The 14,614-nt window shown below is 45.3% G+C and overlaps 1 protein-coding gene and 1 long non-coding RNA gene across 4 annotated transcripts in view; one reads left to right on the top strand and one right to left on the bottom strand.

Annotated features, from left to right (window-relative positions):
• efr3a (EFR3 homolog A (S. cerevisiae)) overlaps positions 1-1,991 on the bottom strand; it is a 106,815-nt gene extending 104,824 nt beyond the window's left edge. The window contains exons 1-2 of one of the 3 annotated variants that reach the window (XM_019353966.2): positions 1,784-1,991; positions 1,404-1,578 (exon numbers count right to left, since the gene is read on the bottom strand). In XM_019353966.2, coding sequence (XP_019209511.1) covers positions 1,404-1,413 — 10 coding nt within the window. In that variant the 5' untranslated portion in view covers positions 1,414-1,578; positions 1,784-1,991. Of the gene's footprint in view, positions 1-1,403; positions 1,579-1,651 lie in introns of all 3 variants that reach the window. The other 2 variants (XM_019353964.2, XM_019353965.2) reach the window with 2 other exon arrangements.
• A 6,237-nt stretch (positions 1,992-8,228) lies between these two features.
• On the top strand, positions 8,229-11,959 carry LOC112842965 (uncharacterized). The gene is made up of 3 exons (XR_003215053.1): positions 8,229-11,065; positions 11,143-11,489; positions 11,899-11,959. It is a non-coding gene; the product is annotated as an uncharacterized LOC112842965 (long non-coding RNA).
• The last annotated feature ends 2,655 nt before the right edge of the window (positions 11,960-14,614 follow it).

Raw genomic sequence — 14,614 nt, 5'->3', positions numbered from 1 at the left:
TTGACCAGTGTTCAGCCAGGTTAGAGGTGATAGACTCAGGCTGGCCTCAGGTTACAAACAAGTCTGATCTTCATAAATAAAGTGCAGCTTATTCACCTGGATGATCAAATAATGTTTGCAGCAGAGCAGGAGGGACAGCTCAGAGAAGGAACGCCTTCTAACTCCTGCCATCTCCTACAATTTATTCCTGTTTACAGCCCTGCTCACATCATCGGCCACTTTTCATCACATCAGAGGGTTAAACTCCACCTGGCCTCACAGGTCTGACCGCACCTTACACGCACTGGCAGCAGGAGTGACTCACAACAGCATTGAGAGGAAAAGCTTTAGATCAGAAATGATACTCAGCTATGAGTTTATATCAGCATTATCACAGTTACTGCACGGCTCGAGGCAGCGCTTGATAGATTTAGCCCACGTCTCATCCTTATTTCCTTTTACGGCGCAGAAGCGGTTACACCCAACAGACAGGACGATGGTGAAAAGAGAAGGACACAGTTTCCATTTTGAGATTTTAAAAAGACTTGGATATTTTATTTGCGTGGCTTATCCTCCATCGAGCACCTTGTTTTGATGTTTTCTGCTTTTCTTGCACCACATAAAAGTTTTTTTTCTGTATTGCATTTTTTATGTTTATTTGACAAAACACAAAAGCAGACAATGGATGTACAAGTTACCACCCAAGTTTTTCAGTGGACACTCCCTACTGACGAGGACAATGATTCACTCTGAACCATGTGATGACATATCAGGCCCTTCCTTGTTAGATGTTGTCAGTAATGTTTTTCTGGAGTCGTAATTTCCAAATATTCTCTCATCAAAACTTTTTTCTTCCTCGAGACCAATCTCGCTGAGCTGAGGAGATCTCGGCTGGAGCTGAACTAAACAGCGAGTGAGTTTGACCTTTTAGGGATGGACAGAAGAGCTGCACTGTTGTAATATTCTCCATTTTCACTGAAACTTAAATCATAACTGGGGTTTTTTTAAACAGTTAAACGAATTAGTATGTCAAAAGTAACAATCTGCAGCTTCTCAAAAGAAAAAAAAAAACTTATTTTTTTGCTTCTAAACTGATTTGAAGACATGTGTTACACTCTATAGGTGAAACGTGTAACAATCTGAACTAAAAAAAAAAAGATTCTCTACTTTGAGAAGCATTTTAAGGATGAAAACCATCAATTAATCGAGTATTGATCCGTCATTTTGCGGGGACTACCGGTGACACCTTAAAAATCCCACACTGAAACAGTGACCGTGAACACACCACAGCACTTTTTTTAGACAGCCATTTACCGTTGTTACAATTAGCCCAACACTTAAACGCAACACTCACACACCGGACTGTAGGGATATCTGTCAAACATGTCAACACACACACTCACACTTATTGACACACAGCTTACCGGCTGGCATTTCGGTGCCGATGTACCGCAGTCCCCGTGTGTGTGTGTGTGTGATCGTGTGCCGAGCACCGACGGATCCGGGCTCAGTTAGTTAGCCTCCATGTAGCTCCTTCCCCGGCTGCTTTCTCTTTACCTGTAACGGCAGAAATCACCTGACTGTGGCTTCATACGACACCTTCAACAGAGACAACAGAGAGGCCGGGAGGCTCGTTAATGGGCTAAACAGGAACAGCGGTGTAAACACGGACCGTCCGGGAGGAATTAGCCCTGGAGAGGCTAATGTCTGCGGTCCAAACGGCTGCGGAGGGTTTACGGAGCGGAGACAGGCGGGAGGGGGGAGGTTAGGGGGAGAGAGTTGAGACGGTAACCGGTGGACATACCTGTGAGGAACCAGCAGCAGGAGGGCTCGTCAACTCCTACACATTACTACAGTGCTTCCTGCTTTACGGTGACAGATAAACACGGAAGTGTGTGTGTAGGAGCCAAAAACCGCCCCCGCTCTACATATGCTGCCTGCTCACCGGGACGGTGCTAATTATAGCCGCCTACGGGACCCCGGAGCTCACCGCGCAGGGTCAGCGATGAGTTTTTAGCCATAATGGAGTTCAGTCATGTTACTATGAGCTCATTATGAGATAAATCACCTCAGCGCATGAGCAGGCTGTTTTTAAGGATGAGGGTCCAAAACGAGCACACACACACACTGACTGAATTTTTACATGATTATTTACATTACAGCCCTTAAAAAAAGCTATGAGAAAGCACATGGGGACAGTGGGAAGAAAAACTCCCTTTCAACAGGAAGAAACCTCCAGCAGAACCAGGCTTTGGGGGGGGGCAGCCATCTGCTGTGACCAGTTAGAGGTGAGGGTGGGGGGAGACGGGACAAATACACACTGTGAAAGAGAGCAGATGCAGAGAGGTGAATAAACACAAAGACGCCAGTCAAGATGTAAAATAGTCACAAAAACGTATTTTATTTCTTTATGATCATGGAGATGAATCGTCATGACTTTTGTGAGTCAGCATGATTTTAAAATGAGTCCATCAGATGGAGAGCTCAGGTGGAGGCAAAGTTAGGGAGGCGAGGTGGGATGGCTTGGACGTGTGCTGATAGTGGATATACCGGACAAAGCATGTTGAAGATGGAGCTGTCAGGCAGGAGGAAAAGAGGAAGAACACGAGAGAAGATTCACAGGAGTAGTGAAGGAGGACATGCAGGGGGTTGGTGTGACCGAGGGGGGTGCTGGGATAGTGTGAGATGGAGCCAGAATAGTAGAAAGAAAAAGAAGAGGGAAGCATGCTTTGTGTCTGCAGCAGAAATGTTGTCAAGGGTCTTCGAGAAGGGTTGCATCACCCCGACAAGCAAGAAAAAATGGAAATCACTGTATTTAACCCCCCGATTATATTAAAGCAGAGCAGCATGGCAGCTGTTGGCAGCAGCACCTCCTGCACCACGGACATCTACACCTGCACATGCAGGAGTGGATCCTGCTCTGCTCGGCCAGCAAACACACTGTCTTACAAAAAAAGTAAACAGGAAAATCTGAGTCAACAAACACGAGTTTATACATTTCTTGCTGTAATTATTTTACTAACTGCCATGAGACTTTTGCTGTGGCTCACCTGACCAAACATGCCTGTTAATCACAATCTGTATATAAAAGATGGACATGGCCGTGATGTCGCGCATCACTTTTGGAAACCACTATTAGCATTTTGGCTGCTGTCATAGCTATAAGCTATAAGTGTTGGACCCTATTTAGATTTGGGCAGAGTGTTTATCAGCTAAATTATAAACTATACAGGTCTGCACACACACACACACCCGCGTACACACACACGCATAGCTTCCTGTTTCAGACCTGTCAATCAAAGTGACCACGCCCCTAACTTTAAGCCTTACCATTACTGTCAGTAGAGACCTAAAGTGGTTTTTGTTTGTTAACTTTTGTAGCAGGTTGTAAACATTTTTATTTCTGCTGTAAAGTTGGGAATCTATAAGGACTAGGTTGGAGGCAGCCCCTAGTGGACATTAGAGGAAGTGCAGTGTTTGTCATGTCCATGCTGGCTTCATTTTACAGCTCTGATGGTTTTGCTATCAGTGCATATCTACTCTTATGAATGCTGTGTTGATGTGTCACTCTTGTTCCTACTATCCTTTCCCAGCTAATATTTCGATGATGAACATTTTTTCCTGATGTTTTCATTAAAAATAGCTTTGAAGTGACAGCTGTGTCAGTGTCAGAGACATCAGCTCATCATCTGCTGGAAATTCTTTTAAAACGTCATCTCTATGATGCAACTCAGCTAATTGACAATGAAGACACTGAGCAGACTGCATCATAGAGTTTATAATAATAAAAGTGGTGGCTGTAACAGCTGAGGCACATTCACTAATATTTCCAGTCCCATTTTAACCTGAAAATCTTTCACTTTAACCTCTATAAGTGTGTAAAAGAACGCTTTTCTAACAGCAGAGACTAGCTGACCAGATTCATCCCAGAAAACAAAGCCATTGGACGTCTGGCATTTGGTGGGAGGGGTCTATATTTCAGTTTTTCCTTTAATTTGTCACATGTTAAAAAGATAAGAGAATAAATAATGATCTGCAGATGGTAATTATCTGAACCCTGCTAAAAACACACAATCCTTCAGAGCTGATGTGTAAATGTGTGTGAAAGTGTGCCGGTTGTGCTTTTTAAGCTCTTAAGGACATTTGCTGCACTGTCCAATAGACTTAAGGGTGATTAAGAGCTTTGGCCCCACAGATGGCACGCTGAGCGTCTGTTAAAGTCAACTGCAGCCGGCAGCACCCTCCCTCCGCCCGACGCAAAATACACGAAAACACATTTTTTTCTGTGTGTCTGTAATTACTCTAATGCAGGAGATGCCTGCGTGTCACATCTGGACAGAGTGACAGAGGTGGGTCGGCTTATAAATAAAGCTGGGGGGGCGTGTTGTGATTACTGAGCAAACATCAACAGATTTATCCGTCAGTCAGCAACGTTTCGCTGTCAGGACAGAAACACAGACGGTTATTTAACCAGGAAGGTGTTTCACTCAGCCTGATGTGTTTACATGTGTGTGAAGGGGGCGGGGCTTCACACACAGACAGCTCTGTCTAGTTTTTAAACCAATGGGATGTCAGAGAGGGAGTGAAAAACCATCCATCTGTTGCTGTGGGAAGTTTAATCTTTACATACCTGCTGACATTCCCGTCTCTCACATCCTGTGAAGTAATCTTCTTTTATTATGAACCAGCATCATCCTGTGTTTGTTTACACTCAGAGTGAAACACATGAAAACAGATACAGGTGGTGATACCAAAGCTACTGTTATGTGCACCTTTGATAAAAATCAGGACCTTATTAACTGATTCGAGCTTCCCAGATCAATCGCTCATGCATAACGTTGTAAAAACTCCTGATGTTCCCGCTTTTATTTTAAATCCAGAGACGTTGATGTGTGTGTGTGTGTGTGTGTGTGTGTGTGTGTGTGTGTGTGACAGTGCATGCAGGAATGAATGTAAGGCTGGGAGTTTGTATGTGTAGACTCGTAAATGTGCCCACATTTTCCACTCGATATAACACCACCGGGCACAATCTTACCAAAATGTGTCTGTGGATACGTAACTGTTGATTAAATATATTGATTGCAATCTGTTTGTGCCATTAAACATTTCAGCTATGAATGCTTGTTAATTATAACATTTCTAACACATCAGGCCGGTTTGCCGCCACTGAGCCGCTGAAAACAGCCGATTTTAAAAGCCAGGAAGCAGCTGGGGAAACACTTATCGTCACCCCCCTCTGAAAAGTAAATGGTGATTATTTTGTGCTATCAGAAACAAATCCTACTTTAATATAGCAGATGCTGTGTGACTGAGAAATGAACACATCCTGCTCTGCATCGTATCGCTGCACATTTTGGAGTTTGAAAGTCGAGTCACTCCACTCATCTCGATTCTGCTGAGGCGCTGAGACCATAAGTGGCCTGTTCACCGCTGTCACATCTTCTTCCTGCTCAGGAGGCGGCGGCGGCGTGCAGCACAATATTGACAAGTGTAATCAGCGAGCCGGTGAGGTCAATGAAACGTTAAAACAGTCGCAGTTTTCTCATTACCTCCGAGATGGCTGCTGATTGTCGGGCTGCTCTGGGATGTTTTTGTGCTTCGAGTCAGAACCGGTTTCCTGATTGGCTGTTTCTGCTGCTCTCTGAAACAACTTCTGGGTAAAATTAAAGATCATGTCAGCACCAACAGGACAGAAACAGACAGGAGCAACGTCTCAAGGTGGGTAATTTTTAAAGAGAGGTCCTGGGGGAAGGCTGAATCTGGAGATGGTAACTTAGGATCAGCTTTCAGTAACAGGGTGATTGCAGAGGTCACCCGGTGGTCACTGAATCACTCACAGAGGGAGAAAATAACTGCAGTCAGCCTGAGCCAGTCTGTGCTGACGAGTGCAACCTGTCTGCAACACGTCTCTTTGCAGTAGGGCGCTGGTGTTGTGACCCAGGCCTTTGGGTTTGGAGAAGCGGTTTTTGTTTCTTGGTTCTGTCTTTAATGTTTTGGTTTACTTGTGCTTGTGAATTTTTTGGATCCCTGTGCTAGTTCCCTATCGGATCATTTTATGTCTATAGTTTGGTTATTAATGACTTTAAGTTTATTAGTTCCCTTCCTGTTCCCTTCTTTTGTTCTCTCCTATGTCTCCATGGTTGCTTACCTTTCTGTTTTTGTGTCCCGTCATCATGTCTGCTGCTTCCTGTTTTGTTTTAATGTCTGTTCTTTCTTGTGTCTACTTCCTCTGTTTCGTGCTCTGTGATTGGTCCCAGCTGTGCCCCCACCTGCTGCCTCTCCCCTCGTTATCAAGTGTCTATACATGGTCTCCGTCTTATCTGGCTCTTTGCTCGTCCCTCCTCGTGCCTGCAGTAGATTACTGGCTTCTGTTTATCTGTTCCAGGCTTATGTTACATTTACTTTGTGAGTGCTCATAAATAAAGCTGCTTTTAAGTTTTCATCGTGTTTTCTGAGTCCTGCATCTTGGGTCTACTCTGCCTGCCACACAGCTGGTTTCCAGCTGGTTGTATTCCTGCATGAAAGCATGCATCTCGTTTTGTAGTTATATCTCCTTTAACTACGCCACTATTGGTGGAGGGGTTCCTGTTTCAGATATATGAGTTTCTGGTTGGGTCATTAAAAATGTGAATTTCTGTGTTTTTAGTTAATCATTGACTTATCACTATCAGACTACATGTAGTTTATTTGCAAGCTGATAACAGATTGAGTCCGTCTCTTTGCTGCTTCATCACCACCTTCATGCACCGAAGCAGCCCTGACTGCAAACGGTCGCACACCCGGTCCCCGTCTTTGAAGCAACCATTTCAGGGACAGCAGGATCACAAGTTTATTACACACAGTAATTCTGGTCTCCAACCAGCTTCCTTTAGAGCGACTGTAGCACTAGAGTGTTTATCTGACACCGAAGTCCAGTCCAGTAACTCAAAGTAGCAGAAACGATGCCACGCATAATGCTGCTGCCGTTGTTATGATGTTAATTATTCAATTCAATTCAGTTTTATTTATATAGCAACAGTCACCTCAAGGTGCTTTATATTGTAAGGTAGACCCCACAATAATCCATACAGAGAAAAACCCAACAAATATTGGGTTGGTGTATCTGGATCTGGAGCGGTTCTCCTCATATTTGTCTGAACGATGCGCTTCTTTGGCGGTTTCTAAGTACATGTCATGTTCCACTTCCCTTTCCTATGGTGTGCCACAGGGTTCTTTATTGAGCCCCTTATTGTTTCTAATATATCTACTTCCTCTTCAGCATATTTTGAGCCCTGGTGAAGACATTTGCTATCGTTGCTATGCAGATGGCATTCAGTTATACATTTACTTTAAGGCCCAAAATGTTTCTAAGCAGCAGATTCTGAATAAGTGCTTAGACTCCATTAAAGGTTTGATAGCTGACAACTTTCTCCAAGTTAATGGAGGAAAAACTGAAGTCCTTGTATGTGCTCCTGACAGAGTTGTATTTATGATGATGAAAGCTCTTGGTCCTCTTTCAACATTTGTTAAATCAGGAACCGCGGTGTAACTTTTAACTCTGCTTTCACTTTGGATGAAGAAAGTTTGAAATCCCCGTCAGTGTAAAGGTTAAAAACATTTTGGGCCATTTATACGAGATTACAGGAGATCTTATCCTTTGTAAGTAGCATGAAATGTGCAGTGTTTTACAAACCTACCTCCTACAAGCCTGGAAATGTGATGAAAGTTCACTCGAGTTAAAGAAAATCAAACGCCTCCTTCCTTCTTCTGTAAAAGAGATATTTGACTCTATGGGCAGCAATTCACTCTTATTAAAACACTTTGTACGTCAATAACTGGAGACAACACTCGGAGACAAAACATTAATTTTAATGTTAAACTGTGAGAGAAGATTTTTATTTTAAAGCACGCACACATAAGATGCAATCACTCTGCCCTGGACTTTATACCTTTTTTATCTTTCTACACACACGCGCGCACAAACACGCACACTTTCACACAATCCTCTCTGCGGCGTCCAGAGGTGGAGGTGAAAAGTGCTGCGAAAGCCTCGGTTTGCACTTCAAAGAGCTGTGTGGGCGGATGGTGGATTCCCGCGGCGAGCTGCAGCAGTCATGAAAGGAGCATTTCTGGAGTTAAAGCTTCTCTGAAACGTCCTCTGCTGTCCGACAAACATCTGCTCAGCTCTGAAGGCTGCTCGACAACAAGCATGGAGGAGGAAGAGGAGGAGGAGGCGGGCTGGTGTAGGGTGGGGTGGGGGGTTCAATCACCTCATATAAAGAGTCCAAATGTCTTGTAACCTTTGCATGTTCACACAGAGAGCAGAGCCAGCCTCCCTCCTGGTGATTACACATATTTTTCTCAGTGTGCTGTTTAACTGCTGAACTTCCGTCTGCTGCTGTTTTAAGCTCTGCACCAGGCCAGCATCCAACGTAGCTGGAAATGCAAAAAGCTCACTCATTTTAGGACTATCTCAGGTTTGCCTCCACCTTGGAGAGTGAATATTTGGAAGAACTATAAACACTGATTTCCACTGGTACACTGTGTAATTAAACTGAATCACAAGTCAACAAAACAGACGTGAATCCTGCACGGCGAAACTCGGTTACAGCAGCCTCAACTTCAGACGCCGTCGTCCAGCAGTCTGCAACGCTGTCCAGTCAAACTGACGTAAACGCACATTCCTGCTAACTTTAAATGTTTACATCATGCATGTTTGAGCGAGGAGTTGGAAAATCTAGTCTGTATTGTTCCTTTGGTTGCTAGTAACCCAGCAAATATTGTTCTAAGACTGACTTTATCTCTGCTTTTCTTATTTTTAGTACGAAGGATAAACTAAACTACTCTTGTACCCAAACTTTACTTTGTTTGAAAGTCCAATAAAGATATCCAGGTGAAAGGTAGCTCACCAGGACTAGAGCCTGAGGAAAAAAAGCAATTTAATGTCCACGTCTCACTGGTGCCTAAATAGTACTGGGAGCTGTTTCTGTTCTTTGAAGCATATTTCTGTTACAGGGTAAGAAGTGATCCGTCATGAAGAAGAACAAGGACATTTCTATCAAAACATTTGGACAACGCTGTGTGATCTCAGACTGTTCCTGGAAACCATTCTTAGAGGTTTTCTCAGTTGTTTACAAGAAAAAATGAAAGAAAGGTTGGACAAACCTGAGCATTCATCATGAAATATTATTCAGCCCATAACGAGCTGCACAATAGGCAGTAATCACAGCAATTTGAGGCAGGAAATTATAGTTTGAGGGCACTGGAGAGAATTTTTTCCTTTAAACTGTTTTCATTTTAAAAGTCAAACGTTGAGTCGTGTGTTATCAGTTTGGGTAAACAGACTCAAATTTTAATATAAGACAATCTCCTGCCGGGTTTTCCCAGAGTTAGGGCTTCGATAACTCCCCACAGGACACACGGACAGTGTGAATGTTCTTTGTTCTTCCTCTGTCGTTGACGCGTTCTCACCTTCAGGCTCTGAAGCATCCCTGTAGGTTTGAAAGGCTCGGCTATGTCTGGACTCGACTTGGAAAACCAGTGGATCAACTCCGTGAATGATGTGACGTGATTTCATCGTTTTAGGGAGTGCAGCTGCTCGTACACAAAGCAGACAGTGGGTGTGAAGAGCAGAGGAGGGCCAGGCAGGTTAAAACAGAGCGCAGCATCTCTCAGGATATTTGATGACAGACTGTGAGGCAGATTACACTCATCTATTATCTCCGTATGAATGATTCTGCAAATTGTTTCCTGCCTGCTGAGTTTATTTTGCATGACTAATAAGCAAAACATTTACACTACCACTGCAACAAATTAATCTTTTCATTACTAATATAGTTTATGAGATCTCTGTAAATAGTAACTGGATTCCAAAGTGAAGATGTGAGACGTTCTCGTCAATCGTTTAAGAAGCTCAAAGACTAAATCTGCCAGTTTCGTCCTACTTCTACCTGAAAAATATCTGAAACAAGGAAATAATGAAAATTGTTGCTGTTTTTAATATTTAACTCCCCAATCCCCAAATCTTCATTATCTCTAAAAATCAACAGTTAAATGTTAAGCGTGAAGCAATTTTCATATATTAAATGGTAATAAAGCGCCAGCATGAACAGATTGTACCTCAGCTAAAAAAAGAGTTTTTTTGATTGTCTCTTTGCTGCCTAAATCTTCCTCCTCAGTGGCAGCACTCACGCTGAAGCCGTTAGAGTGTCATCGAGACAGAAGGCAAGATTTCCAGCTCAGGGGATATATTACATGTAAGATTCATAACCCTGATGGCATAAACAGACCCTATTTATGGACTTTCAGACAATCAAACCAGGAAAGCGAGCAAAAGGAAAAGAAACAGGTTTGTGCTCATTTCATCTGAGTCGCCTGTTAAATCATCAGGACTAGTCTTTATTGTGTAACAGAGACAGGACCGATTGTGCCTCAGCCACAAAAAGCTTTACATTCAGTTGTCAAAGCACGATTTAGTAAATGAAAATGTAAAATTAAAATTAATTCGGTCGTTACATGTAAGATTTACATTTCCAGTTCTTAAAGTTGACCTTTGAAAATATTCTCACCTTCCTCTCCTTCCCTCTCTCCTTCATACATCTGAAGCCTCGTACTTTGTGTGTTGATAAACACTTTTGAATTTAGTGTTTTTATGAGAAGCCTTACAATTGCATAATTTTGTGTATTTGTTCTGTTACAGAAGCAGGCATTCTTACCTTTGTTTAATATTTTAATCAAACTTTAAATTTAATTTCAACACGAAAACAAAACACGGCAAAAAAATCCACAGAACAGAAACAGACCCAAACTCAGCAGCCAAGCTGTCACGGTCGGACGGTCCTTTCCGGACGACCTTGCTTGTGTTTATTTTTTTGTGTGTGTTTGCTTCTCCCTCTCTCTCCCCGGTCCTCGGGGCTGTTTACGGAAGTGCGCGCCATGGGAAAGGCGTGACCTGGCGACTGTCGTCATCGGGAGTCCCTCCTCGCTGTTGCCGGCCCACCTGCAGCTGATTACCTGATCAGCTGTTGGTAATCATCCCCCTGGCTAGACAGAGGTATTTAACATGGACTCGCGGCGACAGTCGACGGGGGATTATTACTCCTCACTGGTATAGTCTGTGCGAGAAGTGTGATCTTGGTATCCAGCTAGCGTGTGGCTAATTGTCGATTTTCCTTCTTCCTCCAGGAGAGTCAAGCGGAGAAGCGAGTTGGGGAGCACACACACTAACGGAGTTGCAGCACAGAACGCACTGTGAGCAAGGGACGAGCACGATTGGAAAATTGCACTTTTGAGTGAATTGTTGGACTTGCCTGTCTGTTTCACTGTAAATAAACGCACTGTTTTGCTGTGAAGAAGAACCGCGCCTGGGTCCCTCTTTTCCGTGACAGAATAATCCCACCACCATGGACCCAGCGGATTCTGCTTCACGCCAGCTGTCTCTCCAAGCGGAGGTTTTGGAGCGACATGAAGAAATGCTGAAGCACGTTTCAAAGGAACAAGCCACGCTTCTGTAAGCCATAACTGAGCTTAAGGTATGTTGATCACCTAATATGTCCTCACCTAATACGGCTCCAGCGCAGCCCGCCCCTTTGCTAGAAGCAGCGGCAGCCTGTCCGCTTCCTCCTTCACCTCCACCGCGGCAGCGAGAGTACTCACTCCCCGCACCTGAAAAATTCGACGGCGAGTTGGGGAAGAGCCGGGGTTTTCTGACGCAATGCTCTCTTGTATTTAGACAACAACCTTGTGCCTTTGCCTCTGATTCTGCTAAAATCGCTTATTTGGTGCAACTTATGACTGGGCGGGCGCTTCAATGGGCACAGGCAGTATTAAGTACCCAGCCCTCTGTTTCATATGACGTTTTTCTCAACAAGTTTCGCTGTGTATTTGATAAAGGCGCTAGCTCTGACGCCGCAGGTCATCGCATGTTTTCTCTGAAGCAAGGTAGGAGGAGTGTTGCTGACTTTTCCGTGGAGTTCTGGATCCTGGCGGAGGAGTCGGGCTGGGAGGAGAAAGCACTGCGTGGAGCCTTCCTCAACAGCCTTAACGAAAACATTAAGCGTGAGTTGGCAACCAAGGAACTACCTAAAGCTTTGTCTGCTCTAATCAATATGTGTATTAACTTAGACGACTACATGCGGGAGTTCGGCAAAAGAACAGGGAATGGTCGGCGGCCTGTTGGGGGCACGGGTACATCTAGGGACCTTCCTACTCTGATGTGAAAAGGTGAGGAAGAGGAGCAACACGGGGATGAAGAGCAACCCATGCAGCTCGGCAGAGCCAAACTTTCCTCCTCTAAACTGTGGCACAAACAACGGACCGGTGAGTGCTTTCTTTGTGGAAAAAGAGGATATTTTGTTGACTCCTGCCCAGACCGAGTAAAAGAGTTGGCCCATCATTAATTGTGGGGATACTGGCGGGCGTCACAACCAAGGTGTTCCCTCACCTCAGCTGCCCTGCTAAACTAATGTCTCACTCACTCACTCACTCCTGCTGCGCACTCATTGACTCTGGTTCTGAACAAAATTTCCTAGACGAGGAGTTAGCCCAAAAATTAGGCCTGCCCCTACTTCCCCTTCCGGAGGTCCTGAAGGTCTCAGCCTTAAATGGCGGCCATCTAGCCTCCGTCACACACTGCACTCAGGAGGTTACACTCATTATTTCGGGAAATCACTCTGAGAAAATCAGTTTATTGGTATTCAAAGCTCCCCACACACCTCTGGTCCTGGGATTTCCTTGGCTCCAACGTCACAACCCCCAAATCGACTGGGCCAAAGGGTGTGTAACAGGCTGGAGCACGCGGTGTCATGAACAGTGTTTACTTGCCGCTGTCCCGGATAATCCCGGGATCAGCTCTGTGAAAAGTTCCTCACCCCCCAACCTTACCTTGGTGCCTTCCGAATACCACGACCTCGGCCAGGTATTCAGCAAAGATAAGGCGTTGTCTTTGCCTCCACATCGGCCTTACGACTGTGGAATCGACCTACTCCCAGGCGCTCCCCTGCCAACAAGCCGGCTCTACAGCCTTTCTAAACCGGAACGCAAGACCATGGAACGCTACATAACAGAGTCTCTGGCCGCAGGTATTATTCACCCATCTACTTCACCTTTAGCAGCAGGGTTCTTTTTTGTGGAAAAGAAAGATAAGAGCCTGCGTCCCTGCATTGACTTTCGAGGGTTGAACAAGATTACAGTAAAGAATAAATATCCACTCCCCCTGCTGGCCTCAGCATTTGAACTGTTACAGGGGGCGGTCATTTTCACCAAACTGGATCTTCGGAACGCCTATCATCTGGTTCATATCCGCAAGGGTGACGAGTGGAAGACGGCTTTCAACACCCACCTGGGGCACTTCGAATACTTAGTGATGCCTTTCGGCCTAACTAATGCCCCTGCTGTCTTCCAGGCCCTGATTAATGATGTGCTCAGAGACTTTATTAACCATTTTGTCTTCATATATCTGGATGACATTCTAATTTTTTTCCAGGACGCAGACTGAGCACATCAACCATGTACGTCTGGTTCTACGGCGCCTGTTGGAGAATTGCCTTTTTGTGAAAACGGAAAAATGTGAGTTCCATGTGCAAACGGTTTCTTTTCTGGGTTTCATTGTGGAACAGGGGCTTTTGCAAGTCAAAGCCGTAGTGGAATGGCCCATTTCCAAGACCCGCAGGGAGATGCAGAGGTTACTGGGCTTCGCCAATTTCTACCACCGCTTTATCAGGGATTTCAGCAAGGTAGCCCTTCCTCTAACCAACCTAACTTCTCCTAGGTTGTCTTTCCAGTGGTCCTCCGCAGCCCAGCAAGCGTTTGATTGACTCAAGCACCTGTTTTCCTCAGCTCCGGTCCTCGTCCAGGTGGACCTCAGCCGGCCATTCATCGTGGAGGTGGACGCGTCCGACGCGTCCAATTCGGCCGTGGGGACGGTTCTCTCCCAACAGATCGAAGGCAAGCTACATCCCTGTGCTTTCTTCTCCCGTAGGTTGTCTCAGGCCCGAGAGAAATTATGATGTGGGCGACCGGGAATTGCTCGCCATCAAGTTGGCTCTCGAGGAATGGCGGCATTGGCTGGAGGGCACTGAGCAGCCTTTCGTGGTCTGGACGGACCATAAAAATCTGGCGTATCTCCAGGCAGCCAAGCGCCTCAATGCCCAACAAGCCAGGTGGGTCTTTTTTTTCACTCGTTTTCACTTCTCCATTACTTACAGGCCCGGTTCTAGGAATACTAAGCCCAACGCGTTGTCGCGCCAATTCGCACCCGAGACCGACGAGGACAAAAAGGAGAAACCAGTCCTGCCCCCCACCTGCATTGTGGGCACGCTAACATGGGAGATTGAAAAGGTGGTCAGGGACGCCCAGCGACAGGAACCCGACCCCGGCATGGGCCCGAAAGGGAAACTGTATGTTCCGGCCACGGCTCGTAGTCAGGTCATTCACTGGGCACATACCACCAAGTTTTCGTGCCATCCCGGTAAATCGCACCGTCTCCTTTCTACAACGTTTGTTTTGGCGGCCCTCTCTTATACTTGATGTCCAGAACTATGTTGTGGCATGCCTGGTGTGCGCACGGAACAAAACCTCCAACTCACCTGCTTCTGGCCTCCTGCGACCGTTACCCACTCCTAAACACCCGTGGTCGCACATCGCCCTGGACTTCGTC

This window comes from Oreochromis niloticus, linkage group LG18, assembly GCF_001858045.2.
Source record: "Oreochromis niloticus isolate F11D_XX linkage group LG18, O_niloticus_UMD_NMBU, whole genome shotgun sequence".
NCBI lineage: Eukaryota > Metazoa > Chordata > Actinopteri > Cichliformes > Cichlidae > Oreochromis > Oreochromis niloticus.
The sequence above is the reverse complement of the archived record's forward strand: the minus strand, read 5'-3'. Positions and strand labels throughout refer to the sequence as shown.